The sequence below is a fragment of the Rousettus aegyptiacus genome, unplaced genomic scaffold, assembly GCF_014176215.1.
Source record: "Rousettus aegyptiacus isolate mRouAeg1 unplaced genomic scaffold, mRouAeg1.p scaffold_m13_p_6, whole genome shotgun sequence".
In the NCBI taxonomy this organism is placed as follows: Eukaryota; Metazoa; Chordata; class Mammalia; order Chiroptera; family Pteropodidae; genus Rousettus; species Rousettus aegyptiacus.
Window position 1 is genome coordinate 98,976,115 of NW_023416309.1, and position 15,927 is coordinate 98,992,041.

At 54.4% G+C, this 15,927-nt stretch overlaps 1 protein-coding gene across 1 annotated transcript; it reads right to left on the reverse strand.

Moving 5' to 3' along the window:
* Positions 1–3,001: 3,001 nt before the first annotated feature.
* LOC107513879 (keratin, type I cytoskeletal 14) lies at positions 3,002–7,268 on the reverse strand. The gene is made up of 8 exons (XM_016151000.2): positions 6,694–7,268; positions 5,440–5,522; positions 4,729–4,885; positions 4,412–4,573; positions 4,196–4,321; positions 3,882–4,102; positions 3,743–3,789; positions 3,002–3,238 (listed from the first exon to the last, which is right to left on the reverse strand). The coding sequence occupies exons 1-8, from the start codon at positions 7,246–7,248 to the stop codon at positions 3,141–3,143; spliced, it is 1,449 nt and encodes a 482-aa protein (XP_016006486.2). The 5' UTR covers positions 7,249–7,268; the 3' UTR covers positions 3,002–3,140.
* Positions 7,269–15,927: the final 8,659 nt, after the last annotated feature.

Here is a 15,927-nt window from a genome sequence, read left to right on the forward strand (position 1 = left end):
CCACTTGTTGCCTGTAAAATTCCCTGGCCCTATCTGAAGTCCTTTCTCAATAAAAAGAGCCCCCAAAACTAAAAGGGATCCAGAATTTCAAGGTGGGTCCCCTCCCATAAAACAAAAAACCTTGGAGTCAGCTAAGAAGAATCCACGCTGGTCTCATCGGACTCTCATCTCCATCCCATCTCTGAAAGAGAACAGAACAGGAATGAAGCACAAGCCTGATCAGGGACTGGGAGCCCAAGCACGGGGCGGGGCCCGGCACTTTCAGTCTGTAGGACATGGAACAGGCCACTGTTCCCCCGAAACGAGGAGGCTGGAGGAGATGTCTCTGTGGCCCTCCCAGCACTACCCCCTCTTCATTCTAAGAGGGCGGGGTGAGGATCGCTCCCCCCAGATTGCACTGGGGGAAGTGCAGCCAGAGGGGCCCTGGGACCCACCCAGGACTCTGAAGGCCAATTCCTCCTGCTTCCACTAGTCTGCGCTGTGGAGTCGCTTTCCAGGTTTCTCATGGGTTAGATCTGGGGTAAAGGTGAGGAGGCAGTCTTGCCGTGGTCAGAGTGGCTGGCCCAGGTCTTACATGCGTGCTGGTGGCACCAAGCCTGTGGATGAGAGCACTGGCCAGCAACAGGACCCAAACTGTTGACTCCACTCTTCCCAGTGGGGCGTGGTGCTAGGGGCACCTCAGAGGGGAGTAGACCCCATGTGGAACTATGGAACAGCTGCTCCGCCAGCTCTTTTCTTCTAGGACCAAGCCACACAGGGACGGATCGCCTCGAAACTCACTGCTTGACTCCCTCTTCTTGCACTTCTGAACCTGCTTTTAGCCAAGCTGCCTCCAGCTGCCATCTTTTCCATCAGACAAGCCCGCTCTCCCTGTACTCCCTCTAGACAGCGATGACAACCTCTCATGCTGACCCCACCAACACCCAAGTGTAACATAGTAACCCACGTTACTGTATTCCCCTAACGCGCATCTCTGTCGGGGTGGAAACTTTCATCTGACCACCTCCAAGGCAGAGTGATGCCTGAGAATTCTTTCACAGCGCAGAGCATTCTGGGCTCAGTCCTCACTGTGACTGCTGATATTTTGTTTTCTGTCCCGGCCCATGTAGCCTCCCAAATGCAAAACACTCCCCAGATTCTGTGCCACACTTGAGCTTGTTGCCCATCTCAGAACACTGGCCCCCAGGGTCCAGTATCCCTAGGAGAGTCACACAGCTTCCCCCCCCTACCCCCGCCGCCCAGAGTTCAATCACTTCTAGGGTCGCAAAATCATCCAGTCCCAACCTCTGAGGGAGCTCTTTCAAACATCCCTCCCTCCTCCATGAATCATCCCCTCATACCTCCAAAACTCTAGTCATTCACCTCCAGGATGGCCCACCCTCAACCAGAGATCACCTGCAGACCAAACCTTTCTTAATGCCAAAAGTCAGGTCAGAAGACATCCAGGAGTTTCGGGGACACAAAGCAGACCTCTCTTCCCTGGAGTGAAGATGGGGATCACAAAAAAAACCCAGCATTACTTCATTCCCTTTGCTAATAACTCACCCTCTTAGGCTACCATTTATAAAGCACCGACTGTGTGCCAAACACGATGCTAAACTAGTTGCCTGCATGAGATCATCTCATCCTTCATCAGGCTTATGGAGTAAGGGTTTCATTCCCCATTTTATAAAAGAGGATCTTGCACATACTCTTCCAGACTAGTCAGTGTAGGAGCCAGGACTCCACCCAGGACATCTGGTTTCAAAACCTAGGCTTTTAACCACCTTGGCCTCAAAAACTGCATCTTTCTTTAACCCCAAGTTCCAGCTTTGGCTCTCCTTAGAAGCTTCATTCATGCAGCCAAATGAATGAGCTGTTGAAATTTATACGGTGACTAGTCAACTCTTTCCTAGCTCCAGGCAATGAGCCCTACCCACCTCTGGAATTTTCACTATTCACTCAGGTAAGGTCCTCCCCTGCTCCTCCATGTCCAGCCCCCCAAAGAGAAGAAAGGATACTCTCCACCAGAGGAAGCTCCTACACCCCTGGCTTTTAAGGTACATTCACTCACTGGATTCCCACATAGACTCCAAAAATCAGAGTTCACCATGCTTACTGGATAAGAGGAGCAATCAAGGCTTTCCAAGATCACAGAGCTAATGCAGAGCAGAGCCAGAGTTAAAAACCAGTTGATCTGCTCTCAAAGCCTCTAAAAACGGCCTCTCCATGGACGGAGAGTCCCGCGCATGAAGACTAGCTGCCCTAATATCGCTCGCACAGTGGTGCTCTGAGCCTGCACTGCGCCAGGCATTGTGTTAGTGGCCTCACATGCGCTCTTCCAGCGAATCCTCACAACGAGTCCGAGTCTGAGTCCGAGTCCGTAAGAGAGGTACTGTCATTACACTCACTTTCAGATGTGGAAATTGAGGCTTAGAGATGATAATCAACTTGCTCTACATCAACCAAGAGCAGGCGGGATTCCGACCTAGCTCTGGAGGCAAGAGCAGCTAGGATGGAGGGAGACAAAACTCTTAGCGTGAATTCTTACTGGGCTCAGGGACCTCCGCTGATGAGCTGCAGGGGACCCATGAACCTCATGAATTGAATGCAAACATGTGTATGCCAATTGGGGGGTAGGAAGAGAAGATCGATAGCTCAATATCTTCTTAAAGAAATCCCCGATGACAATCCCCAGCACAATGCCTGGCATAAAAAAGACACTCAAAAATGTTTGGTGAATGAATGAATGAATGAGTGAATTAATGAATGTGCCGCCATGCCCTAGGAGACACCATACGTGACCTGGTACATACATCTATCTCTCTCTTTTGAGATGGTGAAAGCCATCCTGGGACCTGAGCCCAACCCTCCCCCAGGCCCTTTCTCCCAGTCCCAGAGGCTACAGCCAGGTGCTATGACAAACTCCAGTGAGATGCTTCCCCTACTTGCTCCCCACCTCCACTACTGACAATGACCAAGCAGAGGCAGGAGTTGTGCAACTCAGATAATGAAGCTTTATTGAATGCCAAGAGGGGCCAAGGGTGAGGCAGGGCTCAGGTGTGAAGTGTTTGGGAAGCAGGCGAGCAGATCCGTGTGTGAGATCTGTGTCCACACGGTGGGGGGCAGTGCTTCTTAGGCCTGAGCGGTGCTGAGCAGCCTTAGTTCTTGGCGCGAAGGACCTGCTCGTGGCTGGACACCACCTTGCCATCGTGCACGTCCACAACCTTGGTGCGAATCTGACGACTGGAGGAGGTCACTGGGGAAGAGGGGAAAGAAGACGTTACCAGTGGGTGACAGGCAATGGAGAAATCCGAAGTGGGAAGGCCCAGGAGCCGCGGGGACTTAAAGGAACTGGCCTCCTGCTGCCCTCTCCCCTGATTATCTCTTCATTGACTGCTCTTGTCCCAGCACTGATATCATCAGCACATGGGCTCCCTAGAGCCAAGAATGCAGTCTGTGTCCTCTTACTTGGGCCTCCCAAGAACTCGGACAGAACTGGTTCAGTCCAGATTGACCCAAATAGACCCAGGTTGACCCATGGTGGGCAGAGCCATGTCAGATCCTGTCCATGGTGCTGACCACCAGAACCATGAAGTCTGCCATACTGGCTGACAAAAGTGAAAAGTGGAGGCCACCAGCTCCTAGACTTAAGGAGGGTTTAGAAAACAATTTATAAGGGATACTGGATGATAAAACACAACCGCTCAAGAATCCCCTATCCAACTCCCTAGACCTACTGGGAAACTGGGGGTGGTCTTACCATCTCTGGACGACTGAGAGCCAGAGGAGAAGTGGGAGGAGGAGAGGCTGTGAAGACAGAAAGGAGCAAGATTATTAGACACGTGGGGGCAGTGAGTAAATAGCGGGGGCTGTACTGGGAGGAAGGGCAGGGCGCTCACTGGGCATCCTCGCCCTCCAGCAGGCGGCGGTAGGTGGCGATCTCCTGCTCCAGCCGCGTCTTCACGTCCAGCAGGATCTTGTACTCCTGGTTCTGCTGCTCCATATCGCAGCGCAGCTGGGCCAGCTGCTCCTCCACGCCGCCGATCAGCTCCTGGATCTGAGCCAGCTGCATGCAGTAGCGGCCTTTGGTCTCCTCCAAGCTGTTCTCCAGGGATGCTTTCTGCGATGGAGGGAAAGAGGGTCAGGGATCACTGAGTTGGTCATTCCTTCCCCCCTAGTCCTGGGCCCACCCCCGGCCTGGCAGCAGCCCTACCATGCTGAGCTGGGACTGCAGCTCGATCTCCAGGTTCTGCACCGTGCGCCGGAGCTCGGAGATCTCGCTCTTGCTGCTCTGCACCAGCTCGCTGTTGGTGGCCACCTCGCGGTTCAGCTCCTCTGTCTGAAGAAAAGAAAAAGACATCATTCGCCCTGAGCGAAAGTCCCTGAGAGGCGGGATTCCTCGGCCCCTGCCACCCTGAATGACACCCACCTTGCTGAAGAACCAGTCCTCGGCGTCCTTGCGGTTCTTCTCCGCTATCTTCTCGTACTGGTCGCGCATCTCGTTCAGGATGCGGCTCAGGTCCACGCCGGGGGCGGCGTCCATCTCCACGTTGACGTCTCCGCCCACCTGGCCTCTCATGGAGTTCATCTCCTGCACAACCAGAGAACAGTCCACAGTGAGGAGCCTCACCGCGGCAGCCTGTTGGGGTTCCCCAGGCGGAGGTGTCCCTGGCCTGAACATTGCCCTCAATTCCATCGCTTCCCTCCCAGCTATTCTCCAAGCTGGTTCTTCCATGTAGCTCTCACCTCCTCGTGGTTCTTCCTCAGGTAAGCCAGCTCCTCCTTCAGGCTCTCGATCTGCATCTCCAGGTCGGCTCTGGCCAGGGTCAGCTCGTCCAGCACCCTGCGCAGGCCGTTGGTGTCGGCCTCCACGCTCATGCGCAGGTTCAGCTCCGTCTCGTATCTGCAATGACCCAAGAGAAAACGAATGAGAAACCCATCGTGACCACACGGAAGGCTTTGTTCTCTTCCCCATGCGGCTTCTTCCCATAGCCGGCACCCTGTAAGTGGTTTAGGAAGCCAATATCAAAAATGGCGTGGTTGGACACAGTACCCATCGATTGCTCGGATTTGAACATTCCCAGGATGGGCAGAGAGTAATGCAGTTCCTCATGCTGCAGAATTCGGGGAAGGGAGATGCTTCTGGATTCAGCCAACCAATGGCACAGAACACCTCCAAATATGACTGCCTCCTAAACTTCGTGGGCACGTGGGGAAGTGGGGAGTGCCTCTCGCTATAATAGTGGCTCTCAAACCTGGCTCTGAATCAGAATCACTAGGTTAGTCCATTAAAAATAACTGGATCAGAACTCAGAGGGTGGGGCCCAGGAATCTTGTACTTTTACGAGCACCTTAAAGGGTTTTCACACAGCCATCCCAGCACTCATTGACTCTGTATAGGGAACACTGCCCCACTCTGGGAAGACTGGATGTTCTGGGCCACCACTGTGAACTCACTTGGTGCGGAAGTCATCTGCGGCCAGGCGGGCATTGTCAATCTGCAGGAGGACATTAGCATTGTCCACAGTGGCCGTGAGGATCTGCAATGGAAAGGGCACAGGTCATGGGTCGAATGGCCATCAGCAGCCAAGCTTCGCTGCCGCTGGCAACAGGCCTTTGCTTTCATGCTCTTGCCTAAGTTCCCCCTTGTTCCCACGAACTTTCGCCACAACAGCCGAAAGGCTAACCTCCAGGAGTCGAGCTTCGACCCAGGACTTTGCTGACTCAGAGTCAGCAGATGGGGTAGAAAGAACCCCGGCCTTAGAATCTAAAGCTCTTGAGCTCTGGTCTGGTTTTCCTGCTGACTCACTGCAAAACCAGAAACAGGTATCGGGGCCTCAAGTCCCCTACCTACAGACGAGACCCCATCCCCCATCTGAATTCTCCTCTCTGCATAAGCCAGCGCTGCCCGTCCTCTGCAGGCATGCACTTCCCTTTTCAAGCCCTCAGAGCATGGAATCTCAGATGAGGCTCTCTAAAAGATGAGACCCAGTTGGCAGGAGAAAAAGACAAATTGAACTTTGGATTGGCTGGAGTTTTCTCCCTCATCACCTAATTTTCCTAATCCACGTAATGCGTCAGAGTCAGACACCAGGGCTCCTGGGGTAATGTGGGAGCAGGAAGCAGGGGACTAGAGTCAGATGACAAAAGCTCCCAGGCTCCCTCCTGCACAGGGTATGTAAGCTGGGCCGCCACTGATTGTCTCTGTGGGTTTCCCGTGCCCGCCTGGCTGTGGGGAGGAGCCAGCCGGTGCCAAGGCTCACGGGCGGCAGCCGCCAGGCCCAGACTAATGAGCTAATGAATGGTTCGTGCGTCTCGCCTAGTCCCGTTACAACCTCTCTCCTCCCCTGTGCTGGAGAACAGGTAGCTACCTCCTGTACTGACAGGTGGGGCATAAGCGTTCTAGCCTCGGCTCTGCCATTAATTTGCTGTGTACCTTTGAGCACCTCTCAAAGCTTCTACTTTTTCCTCTGTGAGACATAAAAGTAGGGATTCCTTGTCTCACATGGTCTGAGGATCTGGAACCCAGGAAGGCATGAACAAGGCAAGAGGGGAAACTGTCTCCCTACTGACCAGCTCTGTTGGGGGTGTCCAGGGCCAGAGGAAGAGGTCTGTCCTGTCTAGGAATTGCAAGGTGCCAGTGACCTGAGGCATCTATTGCTCCAGAGTCAGGTGGCTGGAATGGCACCTCCTGCTGCCCGGACCACACACCTTGTTCCTCAGGTCCTCGATGGTCTTGAAGTAGGGGCTGTAGTCCTTGGTCTCAGCAGGCCGCTGCCTCTGGTACCAGTCACGGATCTTCACCTCCAGGTCGGCGTTGGCCTCCTCCAGGGCGCGCACCTTGTCCAGGTAGGAGGCCAGGCGGTCGTTGAGGTTCTGCATGGTGACCTTCTCACTGCCCACCACGAGTCCATCGCCACCGCCAAAGCCACCACCAAAGCCACCACCATAGCCACCACCAAAGCCACCACCGAGGCCACCACCAAGGCCACCACCAAGGCCACCACCATATCCTCCACCAAAGCCGCTACCCAGAGCCCCACCAAAGCTGCTGCTGCTGCTGAAGCCGCCGCCATAGCCGCCCCCCAGCCCATAGCCACCCCCAGAAGAGTAGCGGGAGGAGGAGACAGACAGGCCCCCGTAGGCACTGGGGGCCCGGCAGGACCCTCCGGCCAGAACAGAGGACATGCGGCTGGAGCCGCCACCGATGCCACAGGAGCCCTTCATGGAGCTGGAGGAGGTAAACTGGCGGCTGCAGGTGGTCATGGTGCTGAGGAGGGAGGTGAGTGAGCGAGCAACTGGCAGAGAGAAGAGAAAGGTGCCAGGTAAGTTGGAAAAGGATGCAGGTGCTTTATACCCATGAGTAGGGGGCGGGCCTGGCGCTTTCCACCCCCCTTGGCTTTCATCACCCATGGGCCTGCGCCAACTCCCAGTCAGCTCCCTCCTCTCCTCCGCCTCATCATGTCTGTCATATTTTACTGGAAACTCATTGTTTGGGATGTTTTGGGTTTCTTATCCCGCCAGGCATGATTCACATGAGAAGGTGTGGGCCTGCGGGCTACACTTTCCCATCAGGCCCTGGGAGCTGTGGACCTTAGGAGCCCACATGCTCCTAAGTGGCAGAGAGCGGGGTCTCTGCTCCATAAACCTACTTAACTAGGTAAGCCTTTAACATTCACGAAGCGGAAGCCCACCACTGCAGGCGGCACTTGGCTGGAGGAACACCAGCATGGCAAGGTCACATCAGGCACAGAGCTACCCCATCAGCATTGCCATCTATAAAAAGAGATGAGAGGGTCTTGGGGCCCTCACAGGTCTGACCCGCTGGGCTGTGCTAACGAGGCTATATCACATCTCTAAAGCATGTCCAGCCAGTCAGGTGGCTCAGGCTTCCACCTCGATAATATCCGCATTAAAGGGAAATCCAGGCAGCTCTCCCCACCCTGGGCACAGACCCAAAGATCCTCCACACACCTGAGGATGAGCCCATCGAGCTGGCTGCCCGCTCTGGCCAAGGGCAGGTGGTATCATAGCCACAACCAGAGATGTCAGCAAAGAGTGTGCGGTCAATGAGTCCTGGCTCTACCATTTACTCCTGTGCAACCCAAGACCAGCCACTTCTCTGAGCCTCAGTTTGCTCATCTGTAAAGTGAGAGTAAATATCGCACGCCCTGCCTACTTCAGAGTCAGCTCCCGGAATCCAATTCAGCTATATGAAAGGGTTTTGTAAGCCGAGGGTGGCACCAAGCTGGTTAGCACTATCGTAGCTCGGTCTGGGCTCCGGGGAGGGCAGACGGCACCTGGCACCTCGGGAACAGGCCTGCCGGAGCCTCTGCGCTTCCAGCCCCAAGTCTCTGCTCAGGCCCCCAGGGCAGCCCCGGTGGGAGGGGCTGGCTCAGGCACCCCTGTCAGATCCCCTTGTGGAGCTGGACCAAGGGATTTGGCAGGGAGGAGAGGGAGTGCCAGTATCTGGACTCAAGGGTCCCAGTCTCCCAAGACCCCAAGGATTAGGAAACATATCCAGGGGTCTATCTCTGTCTGCCTTGGAAATTTGTATATCAGGACTTCAGCTGTCCCACATCTCCCAGACAACCTCTAAAGGCACCCTCTCTGGCAGCACCCAGCCTTCCAGCCAGCCCCTCAGCTGCCCGGACCCCAGTAGGCATGTTGGGAGGAATGTGGTCGTGTCTGGGGCTGTCTGACACGTCCCATCTCCCCAGACAGGCCCTGACAGCCCCCGCTGGAGGCTCCAACGCTCTCCCTGAGGATCAGCTGCTCCCAGAAGAAAGGCGGAGCCTCCTTCTCCCCCCACCCTCTCTACCATCAAAGCAGATGTCAGGGAGCCCCCGCCCCCACCAGGCTTAGGCGCTCAGAAGACAATGCTGAGACAGACACTTGAGGCTGTGGGCTCCCCAAATCTGCCACGCCAAGAACTCGCAAGGTTGTGAGTAAGTGAAGGCCCCACCCAACGAGCACTTCTGTTCTCTTTCCAGAGGACGGTCCCCCACCCGGCCCAGCCCTATAATTCCCCAGTGGAGGGGCAGTGAGGACTTTGGCTGAGGGACAAATGCTTGTGTTAGGAGGCATATTGCTGTTGGCAGAAAGCAGTACCCAGAGGGACCCCAGGGGCAGGAGTGGGTGCAGAGCCCAACACCGGCTTCCTCTGTGCTGTCTACCACCTCGTCTCCCCGCGAGGAACCGTGGCAAGATGTCCTCGAGCATGGGACTCAGGAAAAACTCTCTTTTTTCCCCTCACCTGATTCATGGAACCCAAAAGAGGCTCCCTTCTTGCCCCCCTTTAAGGGAAATTCCGAAAGATAAAGACGGTAGGGAACCAATGACACATAAATTCAGGCACACAATCTAAAAAGAGACCTTTGCCAACCCTCCCTACCCCCACAGACCTTGGAACCCCAGTGCGGAATACAAGTCTGATCTTCTCTCCCGACCAGAGATTAGAAGCCTGGCTCAGATCCTGAGGCCAACCCCCTTCCCCTGCAGACATGGAAGCAGGCACCAACGGCCCAGCCCAGTGCTTGTGACATTTTGAAGAGAGGCAGTTTGCTGGGGCATTGGGGGTTAATGCAATGCAGGGGTGGCTTGCGGGGGCCTGGGTACCCCACCTCTGGATTCCTCGGCTGGCTTCGTAGGTGCCATTACCTTCCCCTCCTTCAGCTGCCTCAGGAAGGAGCAGTAACGGAGGAGTCTGGGGAGGTGCCTCTTGTGGTTGGTGAGTCTCCCTGAGCCAGCCTGTGGCGGGGCAGATGCCAGTCCAAACAGGTGGAGCAGTGGGGCCAGGGAGCCCCCCACAGAGCCCGCATTATGTGCTGAGGACCAGGTAGGGTGCCAGAGGACGGGATCCCGAGGAAGGAGGGGACCTCAGGACATCCTAGTCTCAAGAGGGAGGCATTGCCCCTGCCCTCAGAGCTCAGTCTAATGGAAGAGACTGTCCCTGCCTGTAGGAAGCCCTCAGCCTGAGAAGGAAGAGAAAATACACGTCAAAATTACTTAAGATGTGAACGAAAATAAGAAAAGTGCAATTCATATGTATTCGTTTCCTGGGACGGCCATAATGAATTACCACAAATCTGTAGTTTAAAACAACAGAAAGCTATTCTCTCACAGTTGAGGAGTCCAGAAGTCTGAAATCAGGGTGCTGGCAAGCCACACTCTCTCTAAGGTGCTAGGGGAGAATCCTTCTTGCCTCTCCCTGCTTCTGCTGGCTGCACACGTTCCTTGGTTTGTGGCAGCAAAACTCCAATCTCTGCCTCTGTCTTCACAGGCTTCATCTCTGTGTGTCTCCGTGTGTCTTTTTCTATCTCTGATAAGAACATCCTTTTGGCTCAGTGCCCACCCAGATCCAGTATGATGATCTCATCTCAATTCTTACCACAATTACATCTGCAAAGACCCATTTTCAAATAAGGTCACGGCCTGAGGTCCCAGGTGGACGTGAATTTGAGGGGGACACTGTGAAAACCACTACGCCATCTAACAGACTGGCAGCCATCCACGTTGCAGAGGCATTGGTGAAAACTTGGTGGAGAGAGGGCGTGCTGAGATGCGGGCAGGGCCCCTCTGGAAGGCTTCTGGGAGTTGCTTTTAGCTCAAGAATATAAGGATGCTGGGGAGTGAGCAGCAGGAGGGCGCAGAATTCTCTGGCTCCTTCGCAAATAGACAACTGCTCTGGGAGAGGTTTTTTTTGTTTGTTTGTTTTTTAATTTAACTTTTAATTTGAAATAATTTTAGACTTTCAGAAAAAGTTGCAAAAGTAGTCCAGAGTTCACGTGTGCCCTTCACCCAGCTTCTCCCAAAGGGAACATATCGCATACACACTGTACAGTGATCAAAACCAATAAATTCATGTTGACCCAATGTTATGCATTAACTACAGACTTTATTCAGATTTCACCGGCTTTTCCCATGAAGGGTCCTCTTCTGAGGCGGGATTCAGTCCGGGATTCCACGTCTCCTTTGTCCCCTCCCATGCGTGACAGCTCCTCGGTCTCTCCTTGTCTTTCATGACCCTGACACATTTGAGAGTACTGGTTGGTAGCTATTTTGCAGAACATCCCTCAGTTTGGGTTCTCCCGACATTTTTCTCATCGCCAGATTGAGGTCATGCATTTTGTCTAGAAAAGCGCAGAAATGACGTTGTGTCCTTTGCAGTGCGCTGTCTCAGGCACGTGAGACACACTTTCGCATGTGTTATGACTGATGACGTTACCCTCGTCCGTGGGCTAAGGTGGCGTTTGCTAGGTTTCTGCACTGTAAGTTACTATTTTTCCCATTGAAATCAATCAACACCTCGAGGAAGATACTCTGAGACTGTATAATTCTCCTATTTCTCCTTAAACTTTCACTAGTTTTTGCATCCATCAGTGGAAGGAAAGAGCTCGTGACACCCAAGAGCCTCACTGGCCTGGACTCCTTGAGGGCCTCTGGCTCTTAGGCGAGAGTTGTGGGGAAGGGTGTCCAGGACCCTTTTCTTCCCCTTTTGTCCAGCCACAAAGTCAGACTGGGCCTGCTTAAACCCTTTCTGTGCCCAAAAACATTTCCATGCAGGTTAGAGTTTTTTTTCTAGGCCTCTACCGGCCACCAGGGAAAGGAGGAGACAGTCAGGGTCCTCCCCATGTCACAGATAGGAAGTCTGAGGTCCAGAAAGACTTACAATCAAGTCATCAGTTCGAGCCCTACTTGTGACTCTCTGACCCCCAGGGTCCTCTCTTCCTGGCAGAGTCCCCAATCCCCCGCCCTTCCTTCCCCATCCCTCCACACCTTCCCCTTCCCAGCCCCCTTCACCTCGTTCATCCCTCTCTCCACCAAGTCCCAGCCACCTGTGTATAGTCAGGGTAAAGTCTCATATTGCTGAGGGCTGTCCCTTGCAGAGACAATGTTCTAGGCCCTGAGCTGACCCAGATCTCAGGCTCTGACACCAGAAGGCAGGGCTAGCATGTGGGCCGGAAGCAGGTTGGTAGGCAGGATGGCAGGCGCAGGAGGCAATCAGGAGCCTGGGGCACCTCCCTGAGGCCCTGAGTCCCCTTTCCCCTAGAAAGCTCTGCCACCCACTGGTTTCCCAAGCCAGCCGCTGGTCCATCTGGGCCAAGTGTCCTTGTGAGAGCCTGGGCTGACACAACAGATGGCCCGAGCTGAACGTTTCAGAGCCCGTGGCCTCGTCTGCACCTGCCAGCTGCTAGAACTGACAGAACAGAGATTGACGACACTGCATTATAGACGCAGAGGTGGCAGAGGTTGGGGAAATGCCCAAGGCCCAGGCAAGGAGGCTGCTCAGCCAGGATCCAATCCCAGTTCTGCCCGGCCACAAGCTGCCCTCTCCAGTGACAGGTCCCCTCCTGCTGGAGAGTCCCCAAAAGTTAGAGCCAAAAAGGGCCTCCACAGCCGTCTAGACCAGCCTCAACTTTACAGATGGGAAACTGAGGCCCAGAAAGGGGTAAGGTTATGTCCGAAATCACATGGCAGAGGAGTCTGCTTTGAAAGGGCAAAACAGTTAACGAGTGTCACCCAGGAATCTGAACTAGGCAGGGTGAGAACATGTGGAGTGAAAAGAGCTGTGCCTGCACCCCGGAATCGCACTCCGGTGGTCAGGAACATGAGGTTAGATGGCCGAAGGGCAGAAGCAGCCGGGTTCACTAACCCTCTATAGCTCCCTGTTCAGGGACAGGAAGGCTTCACCTCTTCAGCCACTTACCCACGATGCCCACTGCAAACAGCTCCAGCCCCGGCAGCTGACCCCTATGTTCCCACTCCTCTCCCAGACTCTGCCCGAATTTGTTTCTGTCCTCTCTTCCCGCCCAAATTTATCATGTCCCTTAAGGTCAAGCCTCAGTTCAACACACAAATTTAAGATAACGATTTCTGCAGACTGTGTGGCAGTAGATGCTCAATGAAGGACAAAAGGAAGGGAGGGAGGGAGGGAGGGAGGGAGGGAGGGAGGGAGAGAGGAAAGGGAAGATGGTAAGGGAATGTGAAAGAATGGGGGAGCGAATAGATGATGGATAGATGGATGGTTGGATGAGCAGGTGAGTGGCAGATGAATGGTTGGAAGAAAGACTAATGGATGGATAAAGAGAAAAATAGAGGGCGAATGGACGGATGGTGGGTGTACAGGTGGGTGCGCAGGTGGGTGAAGAATAAATAGAACACAGAGAAAGGGCGGTCATCCCACCCACCGCAGGGTCGGCAAGCATTCCAGAGGACCTCCTAACTAAGTAGGTGCTAAGCAAGCAAAGGACGTGAGGAAGGACACCCCGTTTGCTCAGGGAAGCACCTGAGCAAGGACACAGAGGCAGGTGAAACACTGGTCTGAGGGAACCCGCAAGCCCTTAAGCATTGCTGGAGTGCACAGCTGGGGGCACCGAGGGTTCTAAGGAGAGGGGTGGCACCGTTAGGTGTGTTTTACAAAAGCAACTCTGGCATCCTAGTGGAACGTACTTTGGCGGAAAACAGAAAACCGGAAGGAAGATGTCACCTTTCCATTACCCAGGTAAGGGGTGGTGTAGTCTCAGACTGCTTCTCTTCCCAAGTCCCACCCCATCACCTTGGATCACCGGACTTTCCCCTTCTCAGTCCTCCCACTGCCTCTGTTATCTGTGCACCAGCCCACCCTCACCCCTTATTGCTCACAACAGTGCCTTTGGGGACCACCAAATGTCTCTCCAATAGTCGGGGCACAGCATGTTAAGTACTATAATTACTCGTGCCCTTGGGGATGTCTAGTCTGATGGCGGAGGGCAAATGCAACCTGAGCTTTCCCTGTTTCATGGGCCAAGGGGAGCTGGAGCCGAGGAGCCACAAGGTGGGGTGGGTAGCACAGGGAAGCTTCTTGGAAAGGCTGCCTTTGACTCAGGTTTGGAAAGAAGGAAGAGGCCTTGGTGGGTGGAGTTGGGAGAGGGCATTCCCAGGCAGGGGCGTGGCTGTGGGAACTCCAGCACCAGGTGAGTCTCGAGGAAAGTCAGCACTTGGGAGACCGAATGGCTGTGTCAGGAGTCCTGAGCTACAAGGGTGGGGAGAGAGAGGGAAGAAAAGAGAAAGGGGTCCCCGGAGAGTTCCAGAGAGAAAGGGAGTGGTTTCCACCATCAGAGGTTGGGGAGCAGATTTAGTGTCATGCAGTCCACGTCCTCCCCCAGGCCCACACCATGTGGGACCCAGGAAACAGCAGGACACCCCCCCACCCCAGTCAGCCAGCCAGGGACTCCAGTCTAGCGACCCCACTCAGCAGCCAGGTGACCTTGGCCAAATCACTGCAGCTCTCCTAGTCTGTTTCCTAATGAATGGGCATAACAGTTCCTACCTAGCAGGATTATGGAGCGGAGTAGATAGTTCACGGCAAGTGGCCAGCACAGTGCTCAGCACAGAGTAAATGTTTGGTAAAAAGCTCCCTTAAATTAAGCCTTAGAGTTTGACCAATGGCAAGGCGGGGGCGAACTCTACTAGAGAACAGGAATTAAAAGTCAGGCAAAGACAGAGGCAAAGAACAAAGAGGATTCCAGGAAAGCGCTGGGTGTTGGAGAGACGACAGGAGGAGGGCGGCCTCAGAAGAGCTGCTGAGGCCAGCGGGGCCAAGGTGATGAGTTAGTGAGTGTGCGAGGGCCTGGCCAGGGAGGAGTCTGTGGGAACAGGCCAGGCCGGAAGCCCTGCTGAGGAAGAGTCAGCAGGACTTTGTGGGTGTGAGGGAAGAAGGCAGGATCCCCATGCTGAGGTGGGGCATTGCCTCCCCCAGCCTGGGAGAGAGGGAGATGGGGAAGCAGCAGCTCAGGTGTCCAATAAGGTCCTGAGGCCAGGGAAATCCCACTGGTCACTCAGCATCACCCAAAGCCTTGCTCTTCTCCTCCCTGCCCTAGCTGTTGGTGCAACGGGAGTAACATCTGCACGCGTGTGTGTGCGCGCGCGCACACACACACACACACACACCTCGGCCTTGCTCTGTCTCCTGACCTCTTCCATAAGTCTAGAACCCAAGCTGAAGGTAGCCCTGAACTTATCCTTCAGCCTTGTGGCCACAGATAATCAGATCGAATTTGAAAAACCCCAGGAAAGGCTTATGTGGGGCCAGACTCCTATATGGCCAACCCTGTAGGCATATGTGGCCACTCTCCCCCAAAGACCAAGAAGGAAGGTATCAGAAGAAGATGGGGCGCAGATTTGGCCCCAAACTCTATGAGTTAAGCAGCCACCCCAGTGGGTGTCTACTGCGAAAGGGAGGTGGCAGTAGCAGAGGGAAGAGGCTGCCCTACCTGACATCTAGCTCCAGGTTTCCTGGCAGCCAAGACAAAAAGGGAAACATGATGGAATATAAAACTCTCGCTAGTAAGAAAGATCTGACTGTCGAGAGAGACAAACACCTTCTAAAGTCTGAGGTCTGAGAAGACTCTCTTCATAGAGTCCGAAGGACACTGAGAGCTGCGGTTTCCTGAGCCTGGCTCTGTCGGGCCCGGTGCTAGGCACCACCACCATGTTCTCGTTTAGTCCTAACAACCCCCTTGAGGAAAGCGTCATTGTCTCTGTGTTATAAACTTAGAGAGGTGAAGGTAAGGAAGCTCCCTGAGCCTCAGCTGCCACGGAATGTGCAGGTATCCCAAAGGTGCCAGGCTGCTCTGCAAAGCTAGGTCCCCTGCCCCCAGTAGCATCACAGCCTGCCTCCCGTAGCTGCCAAGCTCGGGCTGCTTCTCCTGTGCACCTACTGGCCAGATTTCCAACCGTCAGCACCAGAGACTTCTGCCTGAGGACCTTCTCTGGCCACCAGAGCCCACTCTGCCCGTGCGGGGGACAGGCTAGAGTGCTGAGGAGTTCACACCAGTCCCCTGCCTGTGACTGATGGAATCAGAGGACAAACATCTGAGTTCCCTCGTCCTTTGGGAAGAATTTGGAGGGTCATGTTCTTCACTGTCTCTTGGGGTTCTCCAACAGGATTAAGCTACAGGTATC